Source organism: Schistosoma haematobium, chromosome ZW (genome assembly GCF_000699445.3).
Source record: "Schistosoma haematobium chromosome ZW, whole genome shotgun sequence".
Lineage (NCBI taxonomy): Eukaryota > Metazoa > Platyhelminthes > Trematoda > Strigeidida > Schistosomatidae > Schistosoma > Schistosoma haematobium.
In genome coordinates this window covers 80533448-80557267 of record NC_067195.1, presented here as the reverse complement: position 1 = coordinate 80557267, position 23820 = coordinate 80533448, and the positions used below count along the sequence as shown (strand labels likewise).

The following is a 23820-nucleotide window of genomic DNA, read 5'->3' as shown; positions in this document are numbered from 1 at the left end:
AATAGACTTGGTAATTCAACAAATAAACTAGATACTGAATGGGAATTTCTCGCAGCATTGAATACGTGTTCTGAGAATTCTCCATTGTAATTTTTTATGGGATATTGAATAATGTGATTAGTACTATTAGACTGCGGTTATCTGGAACTTCTTCAATGTACACTAAGTGTTTCCTTCTCATAATTTTCAATAAGTTTTCCATTCATTGGAGCTATTCAGCAGTAAGCATTGAACCCAGGTTTCTTACCAATTGTCACTTATCATCAAGGCTTACCTCAAATACTGATGGAATTAATGCTCCTCGTGGAACTTAGACGCACATCACATAACACACTCTCATAATGACTGAGCTATTCAACCAGTGGCTGATCTCCTGTAGTACTGATTTATTTAAATTCATTGGTCACTCACTATTCAATGATCAATCACTCCATCAACAAAGTGTGTTTGCTGAAGTGCTTTTCAGCCTTTGACAACAAAGCAAAATAATGTTCATTCTCATGTAAATTATACCTTCAGTCTAAGTATTGATACAAAACACCTGAAATTTATGCTGTATCGAAAACACTTTATAGTAGATTTTATTGAAAATCAATATTAAGTGTCACTGAATCTAAACTTTAAATTCGACAGTTCTCTAAAGAATTACTTTAAAATGAATACAATTTTAGACTATTTTTCCAACCTGAAACCTCCGTTATCTACTACTACTACTATCTTGGAGATTAAAATATTCAAAATAGGTTTTAAATAAAATTCTGTTGCATAAAATTCAGTTTAACCATGTACATCACAACCAATAAGTATACTATTACATAGACATTATAAACAAAGATTGATAGTGGCTAGCAATGGAATCCAGAACGCATGTTTCGTCCTATTTAGGACTCATCAAATAGATGTACCTGTATCACAGAGTTGATGTTCACTCTAAGACTCAAACCCAACACCATTTGCTTCAAACGTCATCGCGTTATCTACTTAGTTACTGAGTTCAGATAGCGATTAACTTGTGAAATGGGGTGGAGTTTTAACTTGTTTTTGTATTGTTTGTTTGAATCTTCCGATTGATGTTTAGAACTGCAGTTGATTAATCTCTTATAACGCTTGTGACCTAAGGTGATGTCGAGGCAATCCACACAGAATGCACATAAGCCACTAAGAAACTGACCAATTTCAATCCTAACCATCAATGGGAAGATTCAACCAATCAATATAGGAATGAATTCTATATAGACAGCTATTTATCAATTCACAGATGGTGCTATCGATTTTAGTTAGCGATAAATGTTGCACAAATACTTCATACTATTTAACGAACTATTGAATATACAGTTACTGCATTATGAGCAGATACAGAGTGAATTCCCTCGAACAAGGTGACACAGAGAGATAGATTTTCAGATTAAACGATCTGTAATTTGGAATGGCGAAAATGAAAGAGTTTGAAAAAGTGAATCTATTATGTACAAAATTGATATAAAGGTACTAGATCTAGCGATAAATTCCCATTTTTAGTGTATGAAGATAAAATTTGAATTAGACCAAATGATAAGTTAATTTAGTCGATTGGCTAGTTATGGAGTTCTTTGATCACTTTAAATAACAATGAAAACACATTTTCGAATGGGTATCACTTCCCCTAAGTGTAAAGTGTTGCTTCAGGATTGTTCTACATAAACGCTATAACTTATGATACGGAGTGAATCAGTTAGATGCATCGTTCACCTTACCTATCTTGGAAGTCTCATTTTCCCAGGTAGGTTGGTGTTCGATGATAATGTTCCGTCGTGGATTCGAAACCTGTGTTGACTCTAACCAACGTCATCTGTGGCTTAGGCAAGATGTCTGTTCACCTACCAAAAGAGAAGTATACTGAACAAACATTTCTACTATTTTGATCTATGACTGTGTAATGTGACTTTTAAAAATAAATGATGTTCATCAGTGAATAATATTTGATCATAGATACCTTAAAAGCCTTACTCAAGTATGCTGAGATAATCGAATAAGGTTAGACTCATGGCATTAAGTAAAGATGAGAAATCGGTTGATGAGGTAAAAGATCTTCATCAATTCAAGTGGTTAAGATTTATGTAATGTGTGCTAAACAATCACCTCTCGCCCAACGCACGATATTTTATAGTGTAGGAGTGTGTGACTGAAAACGTACAGCAGTCAAACCAAGACGTCGTAGCAATCCATGAAACCATTAACTATTGGATTAATCTTGGTTAGTGGTTACAAACTACCTTTTAGAGGCCCTAGTGATTATTGTAATCAGTGATTGGAGACAACGAGTTATACAGCTCAAAACTAGTCACAATCATACATTCATTCCTTATCGACTGTAAGATTTGCTTATACCTTTTTTATTCCACGAATTTTATGTTGCTTATGTCTAATTAACATAAAAATTTATACATCCGTTGTCATCAGTATAAATTTCAATTGAATGAAACTACATATTTATGTGATTACTATGAGCACTACAACTACTCCTGGAAATAACAAGTAATTTATTCACTCTACACTCTTTAAATATTCACATTAAGATGAATACATGTTTAATTTCATGAATTAATAATACAAATTTCAAGGAATTTATTAATTATAGATTACTGAGGATTGGATTAACATCAATAAAATGAAAGAATAAACAATGAACAAATTCCCTTATAGATTCTATTTATTACTTCATGTTTCCAGGTGCATACACGTACACACACACACACACACACACAAACCTGCACGTTATGCATACAACAAACATATAAATACACAATCTAAATTACACACACACACACACGTATCTACACACATACATATCAATATTTGAATAACCAAAAACAAAAGTGAATCTAAATAGAATATGATGATCCATAGCAAATCAATTAAATAATGATAATCATTGAAATTAGAAAAGTTTTAAGATGAATCACTATGTATTATTGTTTCACTTTGAATTTAATCCATTAAAGGAAATAAATAATAAATTTTTCCTGTTTAAGCAATAACAGTTTTATCTCCAGCCCATGCTTCACATGAATCAGTAAAATATGTAAATAATAAAATGATTAAAGCAGTTAGAAATATACCACCAGGCCATAGAAGACCATGCATAAACATTGATGATGTATATAAACGATGTAGTATAGCTGCAGCATGATTAGAATCTAATTGTTGAATAAGAGGTAGATGATATCTATTAGGTGGTGATTTATTATTCATTGACATTAGCATAGAATGATTCAATGTTGTAGAAGATTGAGAAATCGAAGGAACAGATAATGATGGTGATGAGGAGGACGAAATGGTATTAGTGAAAGATTGTTGATCATTAGTTAAAATATTATTCGAAAATTGTGGATTATTTGTTAGTGTTGTTGTTGTAATTAATGTTGTATGGGATGGTGTTGGTGTAGCGTAACATCGAAATATATTACGTCGACTTAAATCACGTTTGAATTCTTCCACAGCTAGTTTATTATCTTCTTCACGTCGATGACATGGACTTGTTGCGCACTAACAAATGTAAAAAAGGGGAAATAATATGAGATTATGTAATGTAAAATATGCAGAGAGGTTTAAAAATAAGACATGACCCCTAAATAACTAAATCAATATACTACTGTAAAGAGGATTAATGAAAACTATTGAATTTCACAGTTTTTATGATGAATTCAACCTAGACGACGACTCTTGTTTCTCAATTATTGGAAAGTAAATTATACAATTCAAGAATCTCCACAAACTCTGCTAGTGTCTGATTTTTGAAGATGATTCCTGATGTTCTAGTGATAAACCAAAAGCTGTCTAGTTCACACATGTTGAATGTGAGGCAATTACTCATCGGTGACATCTGGATTTAGTAGTAGAATATCACAAATCGGTTGAAGTTAGATTTGTAAACCATTCGATATCGACTCAATGGTTTAAAAGTCAGAGACTTGCTGAAAGTCCGAAATTCGGTCCCCCGTGAAATCGTGAATACGCACTGGTGAGGATTTCCATACACAGTCGAAATAGCTTTCCAGTGCTACTCAGTTTTCAAAAGGTGATGGTGATCGATGATTGGATGACATCACACAGAATTGATCTAACTGAGGCGATTGTGGTCATATTTAATCTTTTATTAAATCATGTATTTCATGTCGTTTCATATTGTGTTTATTCTTTATTCTCATTCATTCTCTTAATAAAATAAATCCATTGAAATGGTTATTACAATTGCAATTTCGCTGATGCTCACTGTAGTGACCTACCTTTACCAAGAGAATGCGATTGATTTAATTGAAACAATTATTATAACCAATTGTACCAGTGATTGTTTTACTGTGCTCGTTTGTTTAACTGTGCTAAAGACAGCCATATTCCTCCCCCATTACTCTCCATTACTTTTCCGCGGATTGTGACCTCGTACGTTCGTACTCTTGCCCGCTGATTCCACTTGTACCCTTTTGGTACGATCTCGGTATCCTTTCGATACCACGAGATCGCCAACGAATAAATCTGGTTACGTTCAACCTTCGCCTTCCGATTTCTTTGGTAAGCGTTTCCCTGTAGTGGTGCTCATAGTCAACCCCGACTCGACACCACGCTACGTCACAATACCAGTTACATGATACAACCATTTTGTATACATATATATTAAAAGACTGAATATTATTTTTTGTGTAAATCTTATTAATCAGTTAAGAGACTGAAAGGATGAAAGTTCACACAAGTCAAAATGTGATAAATAGTATTCAGTTAAAATACCAATTTTTAATTTCTTGTTTAAACTTTGATCCTCAATTAAATTTTCTCAGTATTTGTTGTCTTTATAGTCTACTTTAGATGGTTAGTACATTTCTGTATTATATATAATGAAAAAACTGTGTATACAGAAAATGAATTGGGTATAGGTGTAATGTATAGTCGAAGTTAATCGAGTAGGATTTATTTGAAAGAAAAAACGTCTACTTATAAGTATACTATACATAAGTTAATGATCATGATGGAACAGTGACGGTTATTGATTGCATAATTTATAATACATTCATCAAGTAAGATCAATGATCCTTTTTGAAATATTTAATAAAATATCTGTTCAATATCTGATAATTTCGAATAGTTTTCCATTTCTTTTGTTATAACCGTGACTGCAGATTAGACGGCAGCGAATTATCGATCGGACTAAAGACGCGTAAAACACGTAAGAACGATCTAGAGTCCCGATTGGCTCTGCTTCCCTGTCTAGCCCAGTCAGTTGAGTCCAGAACACAAGTCTTAGCCTCTGCAATATGAATCATTATATTTCAAGCATACTGAGTTTACATACCAAACAAACCGACCACAACGTACCAATAAAATATGAAACAACATTTGTACAAGAATTAGCCAGATGTGGCTGTGACTGAGGGAGGTAGCGATTAACAGACAGTGAATAATTCATGAATGCCAAATCGTATAATAATAGCTTATGAGTCAAAATAAAGCTCATAATAAGAGGGGCATGAATATGAACAGTTACATAACGATTATACGATAAAAATATACTCATAATATTGGTCCATAAATGGATCTCAAAAATTACCATTCATTATTCTTATCGGGATACAACACCTTTAGTTTACCAATGTTGAATATAAGAGCATGATTTTCATTGAAGATTTTTTATTTTATTTATTCCAAGTTATCTATACATGTTATCTGTAAACACGTATTCATGGTACATCTCAACTTTCCAGACGTTAAAAAGTAAATAAAATAGAATTTAAAACTTTGAATGAAATTCTCAATGGAAATTATGTTTCAAAAGGGATTTTTTTCTGAATATTATTGATAATTTCAATAATTGAGATCATGAGTCAATTGAAGCTAAACTACTATGGAAACCCTAGAAGTACTGCACTATCATTTCGTCCTATCACATAAAACTCTTCAACAGTGCTCATCCAGAACCTCACCTCACAAGATTCAAACTCAAAACTTATCAGTCTTGCATGTAAATTACTTATTGACAAAACTGATTTCTTAAATAAACTAACCAAACAAACAAACAAACAAAATTGATCAAAAACTGCTTCACATATATATTGAACATTGAAAAATGTATAAATAGTCTCAGTGAATTCATTCAAACAAATTTTTTGTTGCTGGATATTTTGATTTAAAAACAAAAAAAATTTTTTTTTTATTTTTCAAAATATTATGTATCAATGTACACATTGATTCATTTATAAAAAAAACAAAATAATCAATCAACCAATATAAATTGATTTATTGATTCAAATGACTTCTTCTTGTATTAATAATAATAATAATAATAATAATAATAATAATAATAATAATAATAATAATAATAATGATACATTTAAATGATTTGAAACTATTGATTGTATCGATTGGTTTCTAAGAGAAAAAAAGTATATATATACAATTTATATATATATAGATTGTTAGCATATTTGTTTTGCATTTTGTAACCAACCAACCAACCAACCAACCAACCAAACAAACAAACAACAACAAAACAACTAGAACAATCATTGATAAATTTTTATGAATAATACTTTATTGCTAATGATTAGTAGTATATTTTATGAATGAAATAAGAAATAGTTCACTAAGATAGTTTTCTAGAATTTTTATTGATTTCTATTAGTTATATATGAAAATGATTAGACAAGAAATAAATATTTCAGTGGTTGATGTTCACCCTGAGACTTAGTAGCTAAGTGGATAATAAGATAGTGTTTGGAGCGAGTGGTATTAAGTTCAAGTCCTGGAGTAAATATCAAATCTAGGATACAGGTATATCCAATTGATGAGTCCAAAATAGAATGAAACTCGCGTCCTGGATTCCATTGCTATCTACTATCCATATTTGTTTATAGTTTTCAATGTGTTGTTTTATTTATGTGAAAAGTGTGTTTCCTGTTCAATAAAAACTTTCTTTCTTTGCTTGCTGTTTTGTTGATTTGATACAGTTGATAAGGATGGTATATGTTTGTGATGTAAGCTTATTGATCGAAATTGATGAACATTGTGTAAGTTGTATTATAGAGTTGATGTGTGTGCTTAATCGATTATAATAGCTTAATGAAAGTATGAATTTATTTGTTTTATGGATTCATCTCAACTGCTTACAACCTAATAACAATAGTATTATTAGTTAAGAAAAAAGACAAATATTATCTTCAATCATATAACTGATGACATTACTTTTCTACTTCTAAAGATTCTGTTCCTACATTCTTCTCGGTGTTTCCTTCTGGAATATTTATATATTTTAACAGTTGAATTCATGATTCGATCTAAACTAGACCACCATTGCAAACAATCGATGAAGAGTTGATGACTCGATCGAAGTTAGACATTAACACCATTGGATGCCGGCTCAATGGTCTAGAGGTTAGACGCTCGTGCGCGAGATCGAAAGCCCTGTGTTCGAGTCCCGCGTGCGAGATCGTAGATGTGTACAGGTGAGGATTTCCATATTAAGACATAACAGCCATCCAGTGATTCCAGGTTTTCAATTGTAATCTAGTTTGGATCGACTCATGAATTCGACTATCATAATTACTACAATCTACACAAATCCCTATTCTGAAAGTATATGTTTCACTTATAATTAGATAACCGTATGAAAATTTAGACACGTTCTGAACTATCTCGTTGTTTATATTCTTCACTGAATTCTGATTAGTCGTTGATGTTATATGTGAACCCTATGTAGATTGTCTCGATATAGCCATTTTGTCACAATTTTTATAGGATCGGATATCGACGGGATCATTGAAAACCTAAACAATATACACAATAGTGACAGTCTAGACTCAGTATCTCAGTGGATAACTTTTTGATCTTTTGAGGTAAAATATACTGTGTCTGAGTCCTGATATAAACACCAACCCTGGGATGTACAAACATCTAGCTGGTAAGTCACAATTGGGATAAGATTCTCATAGTAGATTCCACTGCTATCCACAATGAATGAATTCATATTTTTATTGTGCAACGAATTTTAGTCTACATATAGGGAAAATTATGTGAAACAACCATGTTCATTTAACAGTCTTGTGTTTTATTTTTCAGAAATTCTATTTCATTAGTACTTCAAGTACCTTGAGTACCAAATATCTTTTAAACAGTGTATTATACTTATTACATGTACAAGTCATATTGTCTTCTTTAGTCAGTGAATATACAACTGGCAATTTATTTGATCTAGATAAAACTTAGGATGTCTTAACTTAATACACTTGACTACTTACTTACTTACGCCTGTTACTCCTAATGGAGCATAGGCCGACGACCAGCATTCTCCAACCCACTCTCTCCTGGACCTTCTTTTCTAATTCCATCCAATTCTTGTTCATTTTTCTCATGTCTATTTCCATTTCCCGGCATTATGTGTTCTTCGGTCTTCCTCTTCTCCCTTGGCCTTGAGGATTCCATATGAGGGCTTGTCTTGTGACGCAGTTGAGTGCTTTCCTCAATGTGTGTCCTATCCACTTCCAGCGCTTCTTCCTGATTTCTCCCTCCGCTGGGATATACCTTGTTCTCTCCCACAGTAGGTTGTTGCTAATAGTGTCCGGCCAACGGATCTGAAGTATTTTGTGTAGACAACTGTTAATAAACACCTGTATCTTCTGGATGATGGCTTTCGTAGTTCTCTAGGTTTCTACCCCATACAGTAGAACTGTTTTGACATTTGTATTGAAAATCCTGACCTTGATGTTGTTTGTCAGATAGTTATTTTGAGTTCCAGATGTTCTTCAGTTGTAAATATGATGCTCTTGATTTGCCGACCCGCACCTTCATATCTGCATCAGATCCACCCTGTTCATAAATGACGCTGCCCAGATATGTAAAGGTTTTCACATCTTTCAAATTTTCTCCGTCAATTGTGACTGGATTGATGAATGTTGTGTTGTATCGGAGAATCTTGCTTTTCCGTTTGTGTATATTGAGACCTACTGCTGCTGAGGCTGCTACTACACTGGTCATCTTCTCCTGCATTTGTTATTGCGATTGCGATAGGAGGGCCAGATCATCTGCGAAGTCTATATCGTCTAACTGTATCCTAGATGTCCATTGTATACTGTGCTTCCCTTCAGATGTTGACGTCTTCATGATCCAGTCGATCACCAGGAGAAAGAGAAAGGGTGAGAGTAGTCAACCTTGTCTGGCACCGGTCTTTACCTCGAACGAGTCTGTCAATTGTCCTCCATGCACAATTTTACAGTGTAATCCATCATAGCAATTCTGTATGATATTGACTATCTTCTGAGGCACGCCGTAGTATCGAAGGAGCTTCCATAGTGTTGTTCTGTCCACTCTATCAAATGCCTTTTCGTAGTCAATGAAGTTGATGTAGAGTGATGAATTCCATTCAATTGATTGTTCCACAATGATCCGTAGAGTTGCGATTTGGTCTTTACAGGATCTATCCTTGACTAGCTCAACAATAAATGATCTAGCCGAACACTACTATGTATAATTCTGACATTTGAATATCCCTTGTCAATTTTCTCTCTGTAAGCCACGCAATTAGTCTGTTAAACTTATTATGTAAAAAGTATTCTGTTCTCTTGAACACATATGTACACAAAATGACTGTATTGTATGACTACCTTTCATCGACTATCATCCTATCAGGAACTGTCGTATTAATAGTGTTTTAACAGAGAAAAAATACAGATAGGGCTGGACAGATGGAATAATGCACAGAGCACACATTGTTTACTATAGATTAGAAATAGATCGGGGTAGTGTTCGAATACAGTCATTTGTATATTTTATTTGAAGTAAAGCAATAGTCAAATTTTGGATTATTGAAACTGAGTAGCATTTGTGACATGAATTAGTCAATTTCATAATTCATGTGCAAACACAATTTATAATATTAAACTATTAAACTGTGATAACGAAAACGATTGTAACGAATTTGCTGAGTTACATTAATATTTATCCATAACGAAATATCCAACTAGTTTGGTATTGGGGTAAACATAAAGCATACTGATGAACAACTATAGGATCTTGATTTGTTTTAATCAATCAGAAATTAATTAATATGGATGAGTAAATGAAAATGTAACGAAATTAAAGGACTAACGAAACATCTATTTCTTCAGAACTAATGATCGACTTTCCCAAGATAGTCATAGGTTTTAAATCGTTGGACTTTAAGGTTGGGAAAGGTGGACAGGATTACGATTCAGGACCACTTTATATGCACCGAAATTCCTAATACTAATTCTAATCCTTATTAGTGTTTAAGATTTGAACTATATTTTGCAGTTAGTTTATTGTAACTAACCAAAGATTCCGGTGACTTTTACTTATTTATTTACTTACTTACTTACGCCTGTTACTCCTCGTGAAGGAACATAGGCCGCTCACTAGCAGTCTCCATTCAACACTGTCCTGGGCAATCCTTTACAGCTCCTTCCAGTTGTTATTCATCCTTTTCATATCTGCTTCTACTTCCCGACGTAATGTGTTTTTTGGCCTTCCACTCTTCCGCTTCCCTTCAGGATTCCAAGTTAGGGCTTGTCTCGCGATGCAGTTTGATGATTTGCGTAATGTATGTCCTATCCATTTCCATCGTCTTTTCCTAATTTCTTCTTCAGCTGGAAGCTGGTTTGTTCTCTCTCAGAGAAGGCTGTTGCTGATGGTATCCAGTCAATGGATGTTGAATATCTTGCGAAGACAGCTATTTATAAATACTTTCACCTTTTTGTTGATGGTTGTAGTAGTTCTCAACGTTTCAGCTCCATACAGTAGAACTGCCTTGACGTTGGTACTGAAGATTCTCACTTTGATATTGGTTGAAAGTTGTTTTGAGTTCCATATGTTCTTCAATTGTAGGAGTGCGACCCTTGTTTTGCCAATCCTCGCCTTTACGTCTGCATCGGATCCTCCTTGTTCATCGATGATGTTTCCCAGGTATGTGAAGGATTCTACATCTTCCAGAGTTTCGCCATCAAGAGTGATTGGATTGCTGTTCTCCGCTTTGAATTTGAGGACCTTGGTTTTCCCTTTGTGTATGCTGAGGCCTACTAATACAGAGACTGCTGCTACACTGGCTGTCTTTATCTGCATCTGTTCGTGTGTATGCGATAGGAGGGCTAGGTCATCTGCGAAGTCCAAATCGTCTAATTGATTCTGAGCTGTCCATTGTATGGACTTTTGCTGGTGAACTTTTTTTATCAAGGCGGTTTTTTAAGAGAAGGGGTTGCTAATCGCATGCTCAAACCTCCTTCTTTATCCGGGCCTGAGCAATCAATCGAATGAAACTCGTCACTATACATCAACTTCCTTGATTATGAGAAAGCATTTGATAGTGTGGATAAAATATTGAGGAATCCTCCTCGAAGCTATGGACTGAGTAGCCGAAAAGATCGTCAACATCATAAGAAATTCATACGACGGAATGGACTGAAAGGTGGTGCATGGAGGATAGCTGACAACTGACCGGATTCAGACAAAGCTTTGTGCTCTCGCCTTTCTTCTTCTTTCTGATGGTTAACTGGATTATGAAGACCTCCACATCAGAAGGGAAGCACGGAATACAATGGACAGCTTGGACACAGTTGGACAGTTTGGATTTCGAAAATAACTAAGCCCTTTTATCATACACACAGCGAAAAGTGCAAGTAAAGACAGGCAGTGTAGCAGAAGCCTGTTATGCCCCGATAAGAATAATGAGTGGTAATTTCGGGATCCATTTGTGGACCAATACTATACGTGTATTTTACCGTATAATTGTTAATTAACTAAACTATTCTTATCGATTAAATGTTAAATATTTCTACGGCAGTCGATTGACTAAATCATCGATTAAATGTTTAAAAACACTTCCATGGTAATATCGATTATATACATATAATTGATATATATACGTTTGAATTTTGTTTATGGATCACTGTGTGATCGCTCGTTTCTGGCTGTTTGTAGAATATACTTCCCCATTCCAAGCTTGAACTTCTCCCTCTAGTTAGCGGGGCTGGGACGCATCAATAGCCAGCTTGCTGGTCTTTGGTCACTGAGTCTTTGTTCTCGTTCGCAGATTAAGTGAACTCGTGGTAGCTTCAAACAAAGCAAAGCTTCTGCATCAATAGGTCTCAACATGCACAAGGGTAAAACCAAGATCCACAAATACAGCACAGAGAACACCAACCCAATCACAATTGATCGAGAAACTCTGGAATAGTTGGAAACGTTCATGTATCTGGTCAGCTGCATCATCGGTGGACAAGGAGGATCGGATGCAGACGTAAAGCAAACGATTGGCAAGCCAAGGGTAACATTCCTAAAACTGAAGAACATATGGAACTCAAAACAACTGTCTGTCAACCAATATCAAACTCACAATCTTCAATACACACATCAACACAGTTCTACTGTACGGAGCAGAAACGTTGAGAACTACTACAACCATCAACAAAAAGGTGAAAGTATTGATAAACAAATGGCTACACAAGACACTCAATGTCCATTGACCGGATACCATCAACAACAGCCTATTGTAGGAGAGAACAAACCAACTTCCAGATGAAAAAGGAATTAGGAAAAGACAGTGAAGGTGGACAGGTTACACATTATGGATATCATCAAACTGCATCACGAGACAAGCTCTAACTTGGTATCGTGAAGAGAAACGGAAATGAGAAAGACTAAAGAATACAATGTGCCGGGAATCGGAAGGAGACATCCAAAGGATGAATAGAAACTAGGAAGAGCTAGAAAGGATTGCCCAAAACAGAATTCAATAGGGAATTCTGATGATCGGTCTATGCTCCTCCATGAGGGGTAACGGGCGTAAGTTAGTACCCCCAAATTCTAAGTCATAAATTCTGTACTTTATTCTAAATACGCGATACATCCTAGCTTTTGGAGAAACTAGAATAACTCAGGCAACATGTGACTATCGAGTCATTTTTAATTTTTTTTTAATAACTCTATTTTCCAAAGGAGACGGTGATTTTCAGCATATATACCTCCATTATTCATGTCTTTGTAATTCTACCTTTATACATGTGTGATTTTGTGCATATCTATGCACTTAATATTTTATCTGATTCCTGTTTCCTTGTTGGATTGACCAGATTGGAGAGGGGAAGTTATAATAATTAAGAATAATAGGTGTATTTTCCTCAAAAAATGAAATAGATAAGATGAATGATATCAGTTGACATTAACAGATAGACTAAGTGTAAATAAAACGCTTGGGATATAGCGTTTGTATTTTCAGATCAAAATTCGAATGGCAACTACTGCAGAGACGAAGTGACACCTTTCATATTCTATTTACGTTATGTTCTTGATAACTTTAGTACACAGATAGTTTCGTAATTATTTAGACAAATATCTTCCAGCTGTCATATTTTTTGTATCATGCTTATTTTCATTAATTGAGCTCTGTTTTCACAAGTATCGAGATTTAATCGACAGATGTTTTGTTAAATAAATGGTATTATCAGAAGGGGTTTGTGGAGATTTTAGAAATTTCACAGATTGAAATCATGAGTCAATTGAAGCTAGACCAGTGCTTCCAGGTTTTCCATGGTGGTCTAGCTTCAACTGACTCATGATTTCAATCTGTGAAATAAATGGTACACAGTTGCAGGACAGGAATAATTTGACCTGAACAAATTGTTTTCATCACTTTGTGCTACTAAATATTTTGTTAGTAGGCAAGTAGGAAGAATGAAATAATGAGATATATCAACGTAGAAACATCCTTGTGTATACTGTTTGAGCAATTGGTTTCAGCTCAATGGATTGATACATTTACATGTGATCATCCCATTAAAAATGATAAAAAGTATTGTTAATCATACATTTTCTGATTGGAGTTGTGGAGATTGAAATCATGAACCGATCAGTGTTAGACCACCATTGAGGACCTGTAAGCATTTGAAGACCGTTTCGTCCCAGTATGGGACTCCTTAGCAGTAGGCATCCACGATCCCGCACGTAGGACTCGAACCCAGGACCTTCGGTTTCGTGCAAACGCTTGACCTCTGGACCACTAACACGGGATCCAATGGTGTTAATGTCTAACTTTAACCAACCCACGATGTCGCTCAATCATCTCTTATACTAGAACGAAACGGCCATCCAGTTCTTCCAGGATATTCATAATGATCTAACATTGATCACTTGTTCATTTCCTTGGAAATATACATTTCGTTATGAAAAGTATGAGGGGGATGTCGTTTGTAACAATAGTAATAACTCCATGATTGAGACCCTTACACGTTGGACGAGTTCTCATAAATCGTACGCTGTTTTAAAGATCCGTTATTAGCGGAAAATGCAATTATGATAAGTTAACTATAAGGGACCTCTAGAAAAGTTAGGGGGAGTTATGTTAATCAATAATGATGAAGCAGATTCATCCGCTCTTTGTTTTCACTTGAATCCCAAGTTCGTTTCGTACTTTTTATTCCGCAAACTCATCTCTCTTGAAATATTTTTTATAACAAGTCTTTTTCATTACCTTCAATAAAAATCTTATTTCTACTACTGTATTATTCATTTCAAAAGTTTTATCTTATTATAGTGCGTTATAATGCGATAGTATTCATCAATGCATATTCGTCTAGGTTACTTACTGAATGCTAGGAGAAAATGTTGTTTGGAGTATACATGCTGAATTGTATATTAAAGTCATAAGGGTTACTTGTTCAAACTTCATAGATGGCGGTATTTCTAATATAGTTGAAACTTAAGAGAAGATAATTGTACTGCTATCACCCAGTAATTTAGTCAAAATCTTTTTCGAATACACACCTTAGGATTTTCTCACCTCCGTTAGACATAAGTAATGCAAAATGTACCATATCTATTTAGTCGGTAATATATCATTCATTACTAACAGTGTATGACTAGTAATCAGTACTACAAATGATAATAATCGACAAACTACTCTACGTTACTCTATTTTACTAATCATTTCAGCATTTGTTATGGTTTTCCCTAACGTGCAAGAGTAATGGCAATTTGAAATCATACATTAAAAAAAAATAAAACAAACGTACAGTGCTTCTTGATGGTTGAGGTAAGACAACGGAAATTCTATAGTCTACACAAACTCCCTATATGACCGATGGAGTTCAATCCATGTTGGGTGTGAAAAAGATATTCACCTCAGACAATTGATGAAGGGTTGCGCAGGATTATGGATTGATTAAAGTTAGACATTAACAACGTTGGACGGCGGCTCAGTGAACTAGAGGTTAAGTGTTCGTATGAGAGACTGAAGTTTCTGGGCTTCAAGTCATGGATGCGCACTGCTGAGTCCCTGACGTATGGTTGTGGAAGTAAAATATGATTGATAGTTGGGCGTGAACAATCAGCCACAGCCTTAATTACTTACTTATGCTGTTACTCTTACTGGAGCACAGGCCGCCAAACAACATTCTCCAACCCACTCTCTCCTGGACCTTCTTTTCTAATTCCATCCAATTCTTGTTCATTTTTCTCATGTCTATTTCCATTTCCCGGCATTATGTGTTCTTCGGTCTTCCTCTTCTCCCTTGGCCTTGAGGATTCCATATGAGGGCTTGTCTTGTGACGCAGTTGAGTGCTTTCCTCAATGTGTGTCCTATCCACTTCCAGCGCTTCTTCCTGATTTCTCCCTCCGCTGGGATATACCTTGTTCTCTCCCACAGTAGGTTGTTGCTAATAGTGTCCGGCCAACGGATCTGAAGTATTTTGTGTAGACAACTGTTAATAAACACCTGTATCTTCTGGATGATGGCTTTCGTAGTTCTCTAGGTTTCTACCCCATACAGTAGAACTGTTTTGACATTTGTATTGAAAATCCTGACCTTGATGTTGTTTGTCAGATAGTTATTTTGAGTTCCAGATGTTCTTCAGTTGTAAATATGATGCTCTTGCTTTGCCGATCGTCGTCTCCTCCTGCATTTGTTGTTGCGTGTGCGATAGAAGAACCAGATCATCTGCGCAGTCTAGATATTCCACCTGCATCCTACCTGTCCTTTGTATCCCATTCCTCCCCTCAGATGTTGACGTCTTCATGACCCAGTCGATCACCAGGCGAAAGGGTGAGAGTAAGCAACCTTGCCTGACGCCGGTCTTTACCTCAAACGAGTCCATCAGCCACAGCCTAAGAAATATTAAATATATGATCTCCCTAACTGTCATTAGTTTCTACCCCGTACTCACTGAGTGTAACCTCTTGTAACTGTTTTGAATACAGTATTATCTAGTGTTAATCTGGTTCTCTATTTTGGGTTGTGAATCCTGGTTCTGATATAACGTGATTAGTCTCATTATTATATTACTGTATTATACGAGTGAGAGTGAAAAAGTATTTTAAATATCCGTTATATCATTCCCATATTAAGACGAGACAGCCGTTCAGTGCTTCCGGGTTTCCAATGAGGGTCTAGCCTAAATCGACTCATGATTTTAATTCTGAAAATATCATACATTTCGATATTTAATTTTAAGGAATGAAATTCCATAGTAAAAGCTCATAGTATTAATATTAGTTTCATTGTTGTCAAGGCGATTGTGAATACCACCCTACTTGTTTTGAAAAGCGTAAAATAAAGTGAGTTGGTAACTCTGTTTTATCAAACAAGGTTGACAGTAGTCATAAGATAGACGAAACTAAACATTTCCTAGTGTGGAACTGTAAATCTTCACGATTTCACAAAAAGTTTTAGTCTTATGTCATACGAATACTAGTAGGTTCAAGCATTTGAATCAACAATCTTAGTCCGTGTTCAGAAGGAATTTATAAAATCATCATCCGTTCATTGAGCTGATAAGAATTAATAGGCAATCTTACCAATTCCCCAGTTCCTTTCACTTATTTATTTCTCTCTACTCATTTCTTCATTACATTCATAAACCTTATAGGATTATTCATACACCTCTTATTATATGATTTATAATGACGATTATTCCAAGTGTTGACCTACTTTGTATATTGAATTATTTATTCTAGATGTTATTATTCTTATCACTTCTACTATTGTCAGTCATTTTAAATTTAATTTACTTTTCTTACTCGTTGATTAATGTTATACATTTGTTGTATATTAAAGAGGAAGAATGTTGTATTTGTAAAATCTCAGCGAATGAATTTGAAGCAAATTCAACGTTTTGCCTGGTAATCTGGTTCAAGCTTTTTCAAGGAAAATATAATCAACCAACAAAATTATCGAATATAAATAGATACATGGTTCTCCGGTTTACTGTATACTGAATAAGTCATCCAATCAACGTTAACAATCTTTAAGTTAGGTATTTCCATTAGTATGTAAGAGACATGTGGTGTAAAACGAAACGTGTTAAGATAACAGATTGTGTGTATACGTAAGTGACTTATTCAGTATACAGTAAACCAGAGAACCATTTTGTTATATCCCAATGAAGATTAAATCACGAGTAACGTCTGAGACTTATTAATGGGCTATTATTATTTATATATTCTCACGGTATAAATATTCGGCAAATAGATTATGTATAACTATATTCCCCTTGCTATAAGCTTTATTTTGACTTATAATTTATTAATATCAGACGGGTTTTGTGGAGATTGTAGTAATTTCAATGGTTAAGATCATTAGTCAGTTGAAGCTAGATCACCACGGAAAAGGTTTTCCAACTGACTAATGATCTTAACCATTGAAATGATAATTTATTATTGTACGATTTACTGTTCTTAAGCTACGTTCAGTTTATCGACTACTGCTTCCCACTCTCACAGCCACTTTTTGGCTTTATTGTGTACAAATGTTATTTCATATTTTATGGTGAGTTGCGATCTGTTTGATTGATATATAAACCCAGTATGTCTGAAATAAATGATTCGATTGGATTCGCATGTTGGAAGCTGGTGTTGGTGTTCTAGACTCAAGTGGACGGGCTAGGCGGACATTACTTACTTACTTACTTACGCCTGTTACTCCTCGTGAAGGAACATAGGCCGCTCACTAGCAGTCTCCATTCAACACTGTCCTGGGCAATCCTTTACAGCTCCTTCCAGTTGTTATTCATCCTTTTCATATCTGCTTCTACTTCCCGACGTAATGTGTTTTTTGGCCTTCCACTCTTCCGCTTCCCTTCAGGATTCCAAGTTAGGGCTTGTCTCGCGATGCAGTTTGATGATTTGCGTAATGTATGTCCTATCCATTTCCATCGTCTTTTCCTAATTTCTTCTTCAGCTGGAAGCTGGTTTGTTCTCTCTCAGAGAAGGCTGTTGCTGATGGTATCCAGTCAATGGATGTTGAATATCTTGCGAAGACAGCTATTTATAAATACTTTCACCTTTTTGTTGATGGTTGTAGTAGTTCTCAACGTTTCAGCTCCATACAGTAGAACTGCCTTGACGTTGGTACTGAAGATTCTCACTTTGATATTGGTTGAAAGTTGTTTTGAGTTCCATATGTTCTTCAATTGTAGGAGTGCGACCCTTGTTTTGCCAATCCTCGCCTTTACGTCTGTATCTGAACCTCCTTGTCCATCGACGATGCTTCCTAGGTATGTGATGGGCTCTACGCTAGGCGGACATAGGATCAATAAATACGCTAGGCTGTTGATACCGGTCGGACGTCATTGGTTTGGCACAATGCTAAGATTGTATAAGTCGTATTTTGATTGGTGGATAAATCAGTGTTAAAAAGCCGGCATGAACTCACAACACATGTACCTACTTATATTCGATAATTTTGATGTTTGATTACATTTCCTTGAAAAGGCTTGAACCGAATTGCCAGGCGAAACGTTGAGTTTACTTCAAAATTCATTCGCTGAGATTTTATAAATACATTCTTCGTCTATAATGTTTTACATTAACTCGGCGCCCAAATATTGTGAAACTATTCAATCAAATTTAGACAAAACTTCTTATATATGCTTATAAGTAATGGTATATAATGAAAGGATAAGAATCATCCAGCTGAGAGAACAAAGTTCCATTGAAATCATCCAGCCTAAACTACAAATCTGCTCTATTATCACGGATAAGAATGTAATTGAAAATAAAACTGTTTACTTGTATGTGTGTTTAGTTTTAATTTCAATAAAGAAGAATATTGTTAGGTTTATTATATTCAATTAGTTAATAATTTCATGACTTGATACTATCAGGAAAAGCTTAACTTAAATCAACAAAATCAAATGGATTTAATTCGGAATTAAGTGAAGTTCTTTTGAAGAAAAAGAAACAAAAAGGAAGGTCACAAATTTGTTTTCATTCAAGGTCAAATCTTAATTATGTCAATATGGATTTTGTTTTGTTTTGTTTTCATTGAACATTGAATTTAATGTTTTCGTATAATAATCTAAATTCAATTATAATTATATACAGAATACTTGGATTAATTAGTGTTCATTTCAATGAATAATGGGATCTTTAGAGTTTCAATATTAAAAAAATTCTTAAGTATAGGACAGGAGAATGTTGCTATGTCACTCTCTCTCTCTCTCTCTCCCGACTATATTAACCTAAAAATAGTATTGATTATTTGAAACTAATATGAATAGATGATAATCTTTCTTTAGAAATAATGGAATAAAATTGTATATTCTTGATAGGAAATGAAGAGAATTGAAAGACAATATAGGTTATGTAACAATCTGTAATAATTAAGGTATTTGACCTATTTTACAAACTAACCAATCAATAGAACCGAAAATATGAAGTTAGTTGGGGTGAGTTCGTAATTAGTCAAGTCCATTATGAAATTTTCAAAAATCATCTTATTCGGTTATGTAAGGGACAACAGCTAAGGTCAATCAAAAGCTCTATACGTGCTAATCGAACAGTCTATTCCGATGATATTTGATAATAACAAGAAAAGTATAAATGTTTAAGAAGGAAGAAAATTAATTAAGTAATTTATAGAAAATAGTTCATCTAGATAATAGTTTACACCAAGAATTATGATGTGACATCGATTCATATAGTCATTAACTGTTGTTTTGAGCTTCATCAATATTTGAATGAATCTAGGTTAAGATAATCGATATAAATGTGATCAATAGAAATGAGAAATTGAGTGATATGAATTGAAGTTGATCACACTAAGTGTTTGACCATAGCTTCTCATTATGTTTGATATTATTTCCACTTTTACGTCTCTCATCTTATTCATTTTATTATATATCATAGTGATTTAAGGTGTGACAACTTAAATCGTGCTGAATTTCACTCTGATTTAATGTAACTGATTGGTGGAATGAGTTGTTAAAATTCAAGGAAACTTGTGTTTGGCCTAGCGCTCATCCAAAACTCATATAGAACATCCCAGTCTTGGAGTGATACAATACTTATATTATAGTCATTAGACTGTATCTCAAATGCCTAATTTTTCATATTACTGCTAAAAATGTTACTACCTTTACTATTCTGAGATTTGAACTAATAATTTCATCTTGGTGTGCTAATGAGGTATGGCAACTTGAACCAATCTACATTACGTACCAGATTATATGATGTGACTCTCTGAGTTAAATAACATATGATGAGTGAATTTTTGATAATTAAGAATATCTGAATAAATATTCCAAACATCTGACTGTTAAGTAAATGATGATACTTTATACGTTTACAATATAGTTTTACAGTTGATGAACAACATGACCTACTTAGATAGTAAATTATTTATACACATGATGGAATAAGATATGTATCTGAAAATTTATAGAGCATCTGGTTCTCAATGATTAATGTGGCATTTTTTTAGTTCATTTAGTGAGTATGTGTTGAGTCGGCTTTCGGAGAACTGTAACGGAGCCTCCAGAAGCCTAAAAGGAGCCAAAGAGTCCTAGCCAGTCACAACACGATGGAGCATTCTAGAATTCCAACGTGGCGTGCTACTATTGGTCAGTAGCATAATATATCGCTAACGGATTGGCTGAATTATGATGTTGATTTAACAAACGTTAACATCTATAAATACCCATGTTTTTCTGTACAAGAATGAACCTTGGGATAAAGTATTTTCTCTCATATTTGCGTCTTCTCTCTGGTGTTCAAGTCGCTGTGTAGTTCTAGTCTGCGGGTTACCAGAATAGCTTAGGAAAACGAATATAGCGTTCGATCGACAAGACTTATCAGTATGTTCTGCAAATAAGAACATCACTTTCACTTAAGATACCACTCTAAGCTATAACTCACACTTTATTTGTTTTTTGGTGGGTTTTTTTCATCTGACTAGTTATAATGCACTATAGTGATGAGTTCACATCAGACATGTACATATCTTTAGACAACTAAAATAAAATTCATATTAAAAATTATGTTCTTATACGTTACATTGGTGAATTGATGAATAAATGGAAAACTGTTTTAAGATACTAAATATTGAAGTTTGATTATACACTTAAAAAAAGATCATTATCTTACATAATATAACTTTTAAAAGAAAACAAACATTTCATAGGGTTAAAGAGGAAGAATGTATTTGTAAAATCTCAGCTTGGACTAGATTGCCAGGCGAAACGTTGAATTTACTTCAAATTCATTCGCTGAGAATTTACAAATACAACATTCTTCCTCTTTAATATCTCACATTAACTCGGCGACCAAATATTGTGAAACTTATTATATTCAATTATTATTATTATTTGATTGGGATCATAAACCGATTGATGTTAGACCACCGCTGAAAACCTGGTAGCATTGGACAACTGTTCCTTCCTATTGTGGGATTCCTTAGCAGTGCGCATCCACGATCCCGATCGCGGGATTCAAACCCAGGGCCTTGAGTCTCGCGCGCGAACGCTTAACCTATTGGACAATTGAGCCGGCGTCCAGTGGTGTTAGCGCAATTTCGTGGATTGGTTGATGTTAGACATCAATTGGTTCATGATATCAATCAAAAACCTAATAATCTCCACAACCCCCATACTGATATTTTTTATTGGTTTTTCTTTACAGCATTAACTGTTCTCAATGAATTTAAAAATATCAAATAATGGATAAGTTGTAGCAGTAGTGAAGGCTGTTTTTTTATATAGTTTCATCTTCAATGTTCAATCTTGACTAAAACACTTATGACAAATACTTTCCTGACGTCGAAATGATCTTAGTTAAATAACTGAAAGTTTTAAGTAAAATTCAATTTGAGTTGACCTCTAACTTCAGATTGTAATCTCTTATCATAGTAGCCTGTAAATTATAACGAATAATAAATTCATATAATGGAAATAATAATAAAAATAATAATCGAGATTATAAACTGATCAATATTAGATCACTATTGAAAATCTGTAAACACTGAACCACCATTTCATCTTAGTATGGGACTTCTTAACAATGCTCATTCATAATCCCGAACATAGAATTCTAACCAAGGACATTGGATCTTGCAAAAATACTTAACTTCTAGTGCCGGTAAGCCAGAATCCAACACTGTTAACATTTAACTTCAACCAATCTACAATATTGTTCGTTCATCCTTCACTATGTACAAGAAGTAACCAATTCACAACTGATTCGATTGAACTTCCAGATTTTTAATGATAATCTAACATTGATCAGTTTATGATCTCAATTAAAACTCAATAACTTTCACAACCCTATACTAATAATGATAGTTATTACCATTATTATTATTATTATTATTATTATTATTATTATTATTATTATTAACATAACTATACTGTCTACATATACAGTAAACATTCAATAATCAATCAATATTCAATCAACTTACTCGACTTGTTTTATATGCTGTAAATGTACTAAAATAATCATATAAATAAACTATACGTGATTCTGATGATTCAAAATCATAATATATAGTATAATTAGATGTATCAGAATGTATAAGATTAGGATCATTTATAGTATTAGTATAATCCATCATAGATCTAAATGAATTATCTATATGATCCATATTATCATTATTATTATTATTACGATTTTTGTAATTTATACGTTTATTGATTAATTCCTGATTGGATTTTTTATATGGTATAATATGTATTGGTGTAAATATTACTTTTAATTGTAAACATGGAAATGTAGAACGTTCTTTAGAACATTTATTTTCACAACGTTTATTTGTATCATCCCTACGTGAACTACTATATTTACACATACCTTCTTCAAATATTGATTCAGATAAATATGGTACAATAATTAAATGTAATAATATACATTCAATAATAAAACTAGCTGATATTAATGTAGCACATGATAAATAAACAATTTTTAAACATGAATTTGAACATAAACGACTTTTTAAACGTGTAGCAATATTATAATGATTAGGATTATGATTATTAATAGTTGCTGTGCGAATTGATGATGATGCAGATGGTGATAATGGTTTTAAATGTTCACGTTTAATTGATGCATTCATAACGATTTTCTATAGAATTTCATTCTTATTTAGATGTAAATGCAATAACAACAAAAAAAAGAAAAAAAGAGCAAAAGAAAAAGAGGAAAAAAAAGAAACGTTGATAATTCTTGTTTTTAGGTTGTTTTTTTTTTGAAAAACAATTTATTTATGATCATAGTAACTACGGGAAAAAAACAAAAAAATAAACAGTGATTACGTCATACGTATCGTTTTTTTTTATTTCAAGGGTATAATATAATAATAATAATAATAATTAGAATAACAAAAACAAACACCGAAATGATTTACATTTATGAAGATCAGAATTTCCACCGTAATAATCCGTTCATTCTTTATTTATGATCCATTTATATATATATATATATTTATTTATATAATTGTGAATTATATTTAAAATAACTTGAGTAGGATTGGTCTTAAAACTCACTTGATGAGTTGATTGAGTATTTGAATGGAATGACCTTGG

The 23820-nt window shown here is 33.7% G+C and overlaps 1 protein-coding gene across 2 annotated transcripts; it reads right to left on the bottom strand.

The window, feature by feature from the left end:
* Nucleotides 1-148: 148 nt before the first annotated feature.
* On the bottom strand, nucleotides 149-23684 carry MS3_00004506 (uncharacterized protein; the record flags this gene model as incomplete). Of its 2 annotated transcripts, none has more annotated exons than XM_051212428.1 (2): nucleotides 149-3525; nucleotides 23643-23684. In XM_051212428.1, coding segments are annotated over 2 exons (561 nt in total), but the record flags the coding sequence as incomplete, so codon positions are not given. The 2 variants fall into 2 exon arrangements, with proteins under 2 accessions (XP_051072614.1, XP_012792160.2); XM_012936706.3 differs by lacking the exon at nucleotides 23643-23684 and adding an exon at nucleotides 22701-23351.
* Between the last annotated feature and the right edge of the window lie 136 nt (nucleotides 23685-23820).